This window comes from Phaethon lepturus, unplaced genomic scaffold, assembly GCF_000687285.1.
Source record: "Phaethon lepturus isolate BGI_N335 unplaced genomic scaffold, ASM68728v1 scaffold20859, whole genome shotgun sequence".
In the NCBI taxonomy this organism is placed as follows: domain Eukaryota; kingdom Metazoa; phylum Chordata; class Aves; order Phaethontiformes; family Phaethontidae; genus Phaethon; species Phaethon lepturus.
In genome coordinates this window covers 1-9,065 of record NW_010561508.1, presented here as the reverse complement: position 1 = coordinate 9,065, position 9,065 = coordinate 1, and the positions used below count along the sequence as shown (strand labels likewise).

Sequence of the window (9,065 nt, the reverse complement as noted above, 5' to 3'; positions counted from 1 at the left end):
GGACTTACCATTAGTCCCTTATCCTGCTGCTCCTGGGATGGGGATGCGGGGAATAACCTCTCCAGCTCGTTCATATCCAGCTGCTTTCCGTTCAAGTCCCGGTCGTCCCTGTCCCTGCGAGCAGCCCCGTTGAGGACGAGGCCCGTGGCGCTCCGCTGGCTCCTGGGGATCTGCGGGGTTGACAGCTGCTCCTGCACATTTTTGCACATCAGTAGCCTGAAAAATAAAGAGCCTGAGGGTGAACAAAGCCTGAGTCTGCCTTATCGCTGTGCTACGTTCCTTCACTCCTTAAAGCCCTCCTATAGAGTCACGTCTCCTCCCCTCGCCGTGAGAGGCCTTTTGGTTTAGAGGGAAGGTCGGGGCTCGCCAAAAGAGATGGACCCAGGAAGTACCAGGGCCCGCGATGGGGACCGGAGCTGATGGGGTCTCTCATGGCCGTATCCGGAGAAGCCCGCTGGGTCCGCGTGCCTGGGAGGGAGGCAGGAGCCGGGCTGCAAACAGCACCCGGCATTCCCCGCAGCCGGGCTGCGCAGTCGCACGCCGCGGGATGCCCGTCCCGAGATGCGCACGGGAAGCGGTCCGTCATCGCATCGGAGGCACACGCCCCCCATGGGGGTACCCACACGGCATCAGGGACCATCGCCCCTCGTGAGCGGCGACGTGAGCAAGCCCTACCTTCCTCTGTAGCCAAACATGAGGAAGAGGATGCAGAATATGATGCACGTGACGCCGATGTGGATCCCAATGATGATGCCGGTCGTGGAGGTTTTATTGTTCTGCTCGTCCTTCATGCAGTCGCAAGAGGGATTCAGCACTGCCAGAAGAAACGGGGAGGGGGGTGTCAGTGGTGCTCTTTTCCTATCGATCCTCCAGCTTTTGGGGAGCCCAGAGCAGAAGTTGGAGCCTGGGCGGTGCTGGGAGCTGTGTACAGGGAAGAGGAGAGCGGGGTGGGGGGCCGGGGGTGTCACCGCCTGCCAAAGCAGCTCCCCTGCTCCTGGTACCCCGGGAAGGCAGTCACAGCAAGCATGGGACCAGAAGGTCCGTAGAGAGCCAGCCCCGTTACCCGGGCTGCTGTTGTTACACACAATTAATGAACACAAAAGACTCTGGTGTTAATTTTTGCAAACCCCCGTGTCCGAGGCGGGAGGCGAGAGGCGGCCACCGCGCCAGAGCAGGCTCACGCCTGATGGGAAGCACCGAGCAGGCAGGTGCCGATGAGATTAGTATTTACTCCAACACAGACAGAGGAGTAATAACTGTCTCTTGAAGATATTCCCACTGGAAGGCTTAAGAGGCTTCCAAGAGCAGCAGGATGTTTTTTACACATAGATGAATATGAAAGGTGTGATCAGTTAGAGATTCCCTCTGGAGATTTCTCCTTTTCTGCCACATAATGCAGTGCTCGCGCTCCGCAGCCCTTCTTTCCAAAGCCACGTGTCCTCCCTTCCCAGCACCAGCAAAGGTTAAAACACCCAGGAGAGCTCCAGGAGGGCGGAGGTGCTCGGTGCACCGCATCTCACTCGCGGATGGCAGCTTATGGATGGGGTTTGCTCGTGTTCATGGCCTCACCTCTGGTTCGAGCTTAGAGGGCAAAACCGGCCATTACAGGAACACTTTTTTCCTCTCCCCCTTGGTGAAAAAGTCTCCAGGATGAACTGTGCTGTGAAGGGGTGTCAGCTCGCTAAGGCTAACGGAAGCCAGTGGGGATGGTGCAAAGCCACGTGGCAGAGAAGCCACCCCGACCAGAACCAGGTGGTCCTGGCCCTGCAGAGTTTTGCTTCATCATTATTTGTGATGCTGAAAATAAATGAGTGGCTGAAAATGAGATGGTGGGGTAGAGCCGCGGGTGCCTGGGGGATGTGTCTGGCCTCGCCACCTTCCTGCAAAGCAGCTTCCGCAAACTACCACCGAGACCGACGTCCCGACTCACCTGTCCTCTCCACGGTTTCCCTCAAGGACACGAAGCGGACAGTTGAATTGCCATCCCCATGCTGGTTATAGGCAAGGAGCTTGACCTCATACACCACCGACGCGTCTGTTTTGAAGGAGACACAAGCAGGGCGTTTCAGCCTTAACCTAAAAAGCTCGTTTACGTAGATGCTAGATAAATGCTAATGCGTTATGTCCCCGAGTGATGCTTACTTAGGAAATGCACATCTCACCAAATACACAGAAGATGATGCTTGAAACAAGTGGAAAGCATCAAAAAAAGAGAAAAGCCCCCCAAAGAGCCGGGGAGAGCGGCAGCGTCTCCCATTTGGTGGCTGTGCAACACATCGGAGCTCTCCCATCACAACAGGCTCTCCCAGGGCCAGGAGGGGACACGGATGGGGGACATACTCACCCAGGTGGGTAATGTTGTACGCTGTTACGTTGCTGGGCAGCAGCACCGGACCTGTGTACTGGGAGAGGTGGACCTTGCGGTAATAGAGCTTGAAGCCTTCATGCAGACCCAGTTTGATGGAGGGCTCCCACGTAGCCTGGACGGCGGTGCTGTTAATGACTTTAATAAAGAGGGATGGCATGGCTGGGACTGAAACAGAGAGAGAGAGACAGTGGGTTGCATGTGCTTTTTCAGTCTGCATGATGAGAAATTCCCCAGCAGCCTTTCCTTGTGGTCACTGCACCAAAGAGCGTGCTAGATGAGATCGAGAAAAATCAGATCAGACCACATCCTGGTTTAACAGCTTTGAACTTCTTCAGGGAGCAGTAGGAGTTTCCCAGGGTGTCCTCTGCTCAGTTCAGCGAGCAAAGAGGCTACTTTTACACTCCAGTTGCAATCTGATGCTCAGCCCCCTCGGGTAACAACTTTGGCAACGCATTCCCAAATTCCACTTTTCTGCCCTCACCCTGCGGGTAGCGAGGACCTTGCAGAGTGATTAATCCCCCAGGGAGGAAGGAACCAGAAGGGATGGAGCTGGAGATATCCGTCTTAAAAGCGTGCTGGGTACCTGCACTGGCTTGCAGGGTGCGCGGGAGCTTGCTCTCCCCGTCGGCTTTAGGAGGGAGGTTTGTGATTCTGTGCTGGGGACTTAGAAGAGAAACGGGCGTCTTCATTAACAGCCCTAAATACCTGAGATCCCTGCACAGCTGTGGGCACTTACCTGGCCTTAGGGGCGCACGGGGGTTTAGCTGGGAAGATGTCCCTGCTGCTGCCCGGTGTCACCGAGGCCTGATTCAAAGTCCACCAAGGCGCTTTTTGCTCCAGTCAGTGCCCCCAAACCCTGCCCTCATTCCCTGTGTGCTGCAGCGGGCAGGGCACGGCCATTCCCTCCCCAGGTCCCCCAAAAGCTGCCCAGCCCCATGCTGCCCCATCAGCCTGGGCTGAGAGGAAAAGATTTGCAAACCAAAGCCAATTTTCTTCTGAAGTGTATGTCTGGGTTTTCCAAAGCTGCTTCTGCGCAAACCCTGCCCCTGAGCCCTGTGCAGCGCTGGGGCACACGGGAACACGTCTCTCCCAAGCCTCTTCCTTCCCCTCTCCCGCCCTTTCTCGTACGCTGATCACACCAACAGAGAGATGTCTCGCAGCAGGACATTTCACTGATGACTTTTTTTTCCACCTCATTTCCACAAAACACCTCCAGGCCAGATGCTCCCACCAGTCCCCAGCCCTTGGCACCATTCAGAAGGTGCAGAGCACCAGGAGCTGCAGGCTCTGTCCGGCCCAGGGCTCTGCCCCAGCACTGGGAGGGAGAAAGGTTTTTGGGCACTGCTGGACCAGGCAGTGAACTCTGCTAAACCCTGCAGCAAAATTACCCAGCAGAACAACAGCCCTGCTTCTCCAGCAGCCTCCAGGCTTTGAGGCATTTTTCCAATCCCACATGATTACAAGCTCAGAAGTTCCCAAATAGAAGGACTGCTGGGCTTCCATTGGACTGATGCTGCTTTTTGTCTTGTTTTTCCCCAAAGGGGCTCTAAAGGACGAGCAGCGCACACCTGCCCCCGACCGCGTCCTTTGGCAGATTTGGCACAGCCATTTAGTGAGCGACGGTGAAAAGCGGATGAAATGTGGCCGTGTCAATCCGAGAGTGACGAGAGCTAAAAAGGGCACTTCCTCCACTTAACGGCAAAGGCAACACCGCACGGCACAACGGTTTGCCTTTTCCCAGGCTCTGGGAGCCCCAACTTTCCCACGAGGAGATTTAGGGGAAGAAAAGACCTCTCTCAGGCTGAGCAGCAGCGCCTGGGCAGCCCTGCCTCTTCCCAAAGTGATGCCCTCCTTCAGGTTGCAGGGGCTTTGCCTGGTGCCCTCCAAATAAGCATGGGGAGAGGAGCAAGTCCCTGCTGACTGGTGAGCATCTCCATGTGGATTCGGGAGGGGAGACTCGGAGAGCAGCTGTCCTGGGTCAGGTTAAGGAGACCCCATCCTGCCTGAGTGCTGCCAGTGGGAGAAAAACGGGTTGAAAGACTTCTTCTTGCTAGGATTCATTCTGATGTGCATTTCATCGACGGGAAGGCTGTACTTAGCAATTTCTGGGTGCAAAACACAGAGTAAATTCTGTTTATACCAGAATGTACCGTTCTTCCCAGGGCTGCGTATTTTTGCAAGCCAATTAAATACTCTTTTTTTCTAATTCTCCCAATTCCCTTTAGGGCAAAATTAGGAATTGTCTGGATCCCCCCTCTGAGAAGTTGCACCCTTGCTTAAAGCATTGTTTTCCAAATCACGGGTGAAAACGCCACAGAAAGGGAAATCGCATTATCCCATGGACAAAGAAACACTGATGTGGGCCATCCTGATTTGCGAAGAGTTGGCTTTATTTTATGGTTGCAGAGCCTTACATTTAATAAAAACCACAAGAATATCTCTCCTTCAAAGTATGGAATATATAGTATTTATTCAAACTTTGAGTATATATATATGTATAATATTGATTATATGTGTGCACTCGCAGAATGCATGTGCTGTTTATAATGTTATTACACAAATAAGTGTATACAGATGGAGTATATCTCTGTGTGTGTATAAATATATGTACACACAACAGTGTATAGGTGCTTCACAGAAGTATATATAAGACATAATATGGATCTACTGTAAGTGAGGCATCTCCCTCATGCTAAGGGCTGGGATACTTGTTTTCCTCTTCCGTGCTGTTTGGAATTTTCCCCAGGTCATTTCAACTTTCTTCTTGAAGGCGTCTTTAGCCGAAGATGACTAAAGGAACAGTCTTCATCCTAGAGAAATGTCAAAAAGTCCTGGAGAAAACCCTAAAAAGCATTAAAAGACAAGAACAAGGAGTGTGTGCTGCTTAAGGAAGCGGAGAGAGTTTGAGATTTAAAACACCATGGCATTTGTGAAATGGCGTAAAGGAGAACAACAGGGAGGAGACAGGAGGACCTTCCTAGCGAGAGAGGTTTACGGAGGACAAGGTTCACTTGCGTAGTTTCTCTACAGCGTCTTCCCTTCTACTTTCCATCCAGAATTAACACTGGCACGAGGGAAGGGGCACGGCACTTCCAGAAAGCATTGGAGGCTTCAACCAAGCGCACTCTCAGCATATTCCTAGCCCTGGAAAACTGACCTCCTCACGCTGAAAGCAAGCCTGCTCCTCCGTACCTTCACCATATCCCTGCTCCAGACAATACCAGTACAACACCAGTCTGCAGCTGGCAGCAGGTCTTCTGGCTATTCTGACATGCGCTGCCCTGGCTCCGCCGAGCCGTCCCCGGCTGGCAGATTCACCTGCCGTGTCCTTTCCATGCCAGGCAGGACATGGCAGCACAGTGACACGGGGGGCCCAGCCACCACGGGGTTTCGCACGCATCTCCGCACGCATCTCACGCACGTGGCGCTGAGCCGGGATAGCAAAGCTGCGACACGGCGTGTCGGGGAAATGCCGTCCCTTCCCGAGGCTGTTTGCACAGGTCCAGGGACTCCCTGAGCTCAGGGGTGTCGCGGCTCTCTGGTGCACCTCGGGAAGGCACAGGGCGAAATAGCTTTGCTGTGAGAAGAGGCAAATCTCCAGTGAAACCTTAATTTGGTGACAAACACCGCTGGATCCTGGCTCCCTGACCTGCTCTCACCTCTGTGAGCAGAAGGCAACAGGCACCCAAGTGAAGCAAAGCAAACAAATCAAGCCAGAACTGGGGCTTTTAAATCTCTCTTTATCTTCCTGCAAGGTAAACGCGTGCTGGGGTTGAGTGATCTTAACCAGGCCAGCTTGTCCACCCTGAACATGCAGCTAACTGCTGAAGCCTCGTTACACCTTTTTTTAAAGGATAGTAGAGCAGGACAACGATGCCTTGAAACTTCAGAGTGTCAGGAAATTTATGATCCCATTACCAGATACCTAACTATTCCTGTCGTGATTGAAGATAACAATGACAAGAAGTCCACACTCGCTTGACCCAGACTTCTGCAGAAACGCCAGGCTCTATGAAGCATGGCTGGCTTCCAGCTCCAGTAGCTGAACTCAGAGCGTTGGGTCAAGGAGTTTCAAGTTTTGCTTTAGTCCATCCTTGTCTCTCTAAATTGGAAGGAAAAACAAACTCCAAGGGTGACCAATTGCCTGCAGAGTACCAAGGAAAATAAACTTGCAGGGTAACAACCCTGCGGGGCGAGGACTTATTGGTCTTGTTGCTTAAATGCTGTAGTAAACATCTGCAAGGGCTGAAAACAATGAGAACTGGATCGCTCACCTAGAAGTCAATGCAGTCCTTCATTTGATCCTAAATAACATCCTCACACCCAAGGTCCTCTCTGCTGCATAATTACTCATAATTACTGAGTGTTCACGAGAGCGATGCAATGCTCCTAAGAAATTAGTCTCAGCATGTGAGACAAGCCAGGATTCAGAGGTGCTGGAGAGGTACGTGAGTCTCTAGGAAAATGTTCCTAAAATGCCACCTGACAGATCACACTGCGGCTGTGGTTTCTGTCTGGTGTCTGTGTGCAAGGGTCCTCCATTACACCACCCACTTTCTTACTGGGGAAGCTAACTGGTGGCCACATCTGGGAGGCCAAGTCAGGGAAAAAGCCTTGGAGATCACCCTAACTTCCCACTAAAACAGAAGGCTGCTCCAAGGACGGGACTCGTAGGTCAGGACAGCTCAGCTCTAGTGTGGTTTCTCCAGGACAGAGCAGAAAAAATTAAAATTCAGAAAAACGTGGTACCTATCAAGTAAGAGCTGTGAGTACCAGAGCTGCTGGAGGATGCTGAGACGCTGCTTGAACAGGAAATCTGCATTTAGCAAGCAGTTTAGGAGAAGCCCAGAGCAGCTGCAATGCACGAGACCGGCCAGGCTTGCGCTCACCCCCTGCTACAACATCAGCCGTGAGAGGCAACGCCGTGTTGAAGGCAACCAGTGACCCCCGTGTAACGACACAAGTGAGTTTTACACAATATCCCAGAGTATGAGGAGGAGCAGAAACAAGGAGCATCAACGACGCAGGCTCTGTGCCAAAGCGCCCCGGAGGGGGTATCGGGGTGACCGGTGCTGCTGCTACACACAGCGGGGTTCAGCATCTGATGGCCCAAGCGCAAAGCGTTCCTTACCTTCTCCCAGCGTGCTCACCACTGTGACTTCTGAGGCTTTGCTGGCACCCCGGGAGGTGTAAGCCTTTATATAAAAGCTATAGCTGGTCGAGGGCTCTAAATCAGTCACTAGCTGCTGGAAGGTGCTCTTGCTAACGGCCTCCTGATACTCCATCTCTACGGGATCTGAAGAGCAAAGAGAGAATAGAGCAGCGTTAGGCTTTGCAAGAGCTAAAGGGACCAAACAGGTGTTGCAAGTGGTAGTTTTGGTCCCTAAGGTGGGTTTGTATCTGCCCACATCATTTTCTGCTGGCATTTCTGCACGCTTTGCTAGAGACCTAAGCGGGCAGCAAGATCTGACCACGCAGCTTCACCCCCCCCACCCTTTGGGCAGTTACATCAGCATTACTGCCTCATCTCTGTCTTTCAGAAACGTGGAGATGATGGAGAACATGGGTGGCAGCACTGTCTACTGCAGTGCAGACCTGGTTTACCTCGTGGCCCACGCTGCTAAATTGTGGGAAGGCTGAGGGTGCTCTGGGCAGTGGGTAGAGCACCATACCTGCAGCTTTCCGAATGTGCAGCACGTAACCGATGATCTCCTTGGTGTTCTGCAGAGGCTCTTTCCAAGACACCTGGATGGTGGTTGCAGAGACGGTCTCAGCCTTCACGCTCTGCGGAGGGCCGGGCAGCCCATCTGCCCACAGGACCGTGAGGCGAGCGCTGGCTTGCGTGGAGCCAGCGCTGTTCTCGGCGATGCACTGGTAGATGGCTTCATCCGCCTGGTTGATCCCGTAGATGGAGAGAGTGCTGCGTGGGGACACGAGAGGGACAAGCATCTCACTGAGCGCTCTGTGGCGCACGTCCCTCCCCTCCAGCCATGCCACGGCCTCCATGCTGGCTCTGATGGCAGGGCATCCCACAAGCCTCTATCTCCACAGAAAGCTTCCAGGAAGCTGTGGGCTGGTGTTTTGGGGGAAGGAAAAAGCCCAAGAGGTGGATGCATCAGTCCCCGGAGCCAATAACTGGGCAGATTATCTCTGTCTTGACTTGTAGAGACTGTGGTTCAAGTACAGCCAGACGGGGACATAGGGCGGGATGGGGAACAGCAGGATATGAAGCCCTGAATTCAGGAAGATCCCAGCCACACTACAGAGTTAGCTCCGTGGCAAGTGCATCCATATGCCCAAACCAGCTTTAAGTGGCTTAGCTCCAGTACACACCAGTGAGACCCATCCAGGCACTGCACATGGTTGCTAAGCTGAGTCCAATCAAGCCCTCTGCTGATGCTCTAATTGCATTATAGCACATTAGAGCAGCCTTAGGGGAGCACTGGGATTAGAATCATAGAATCACAGAAGTGTTTAGGTTGGAAAAGACCTTCAAGATCATCGAGTCCAACCATTAACGCAGCACTGCCAAGTCCACCACTGAACCATGTCCCTAAACACCACATCTACACATCTTTTAAATACCTCCAGGAATGGTGACTCCACCACTTCCCTGGGCAGCCTGTTCCAGTGCTTGACAACCCTTCGAGTGAAAAAAGTTTTTCCAATCTCCAATCTAAACCTCCACTGGTGCAAC

At 52.9% G+C, this 9,065-nt stretch overlaps 1 protein-coding gene across 1 annotated transcript; it reads right to left on the bottom strand.

Moving 5' to 3' along the window:
- Positions 1-8: 8 nt before the first annotated feature.
- IGDCC3 (immunoglobulin superfamily, DCC subclass, member 3) lies at positions 9-8,374 on the bottom strand (the record flags this gene model as incomplete). Its single annotated transcript, XM_010294035.1, has 6 exons — positions 8,041-8,374; positions 7,500-7,664; positions 2,345-2,533; positions 1,931-2,035; positions 676-814; positions 9-216 (listed from the first exon to the last, which is right to left on the bottom strand). Coding segments are annotated over exons 1-6 (1,140 nt in total), but the record flags the coding sequence as incomplete, so codon positions are not given.
- Between the last annotated feature and the right edge of the window lie 691 nt (positions 8,375-9,065).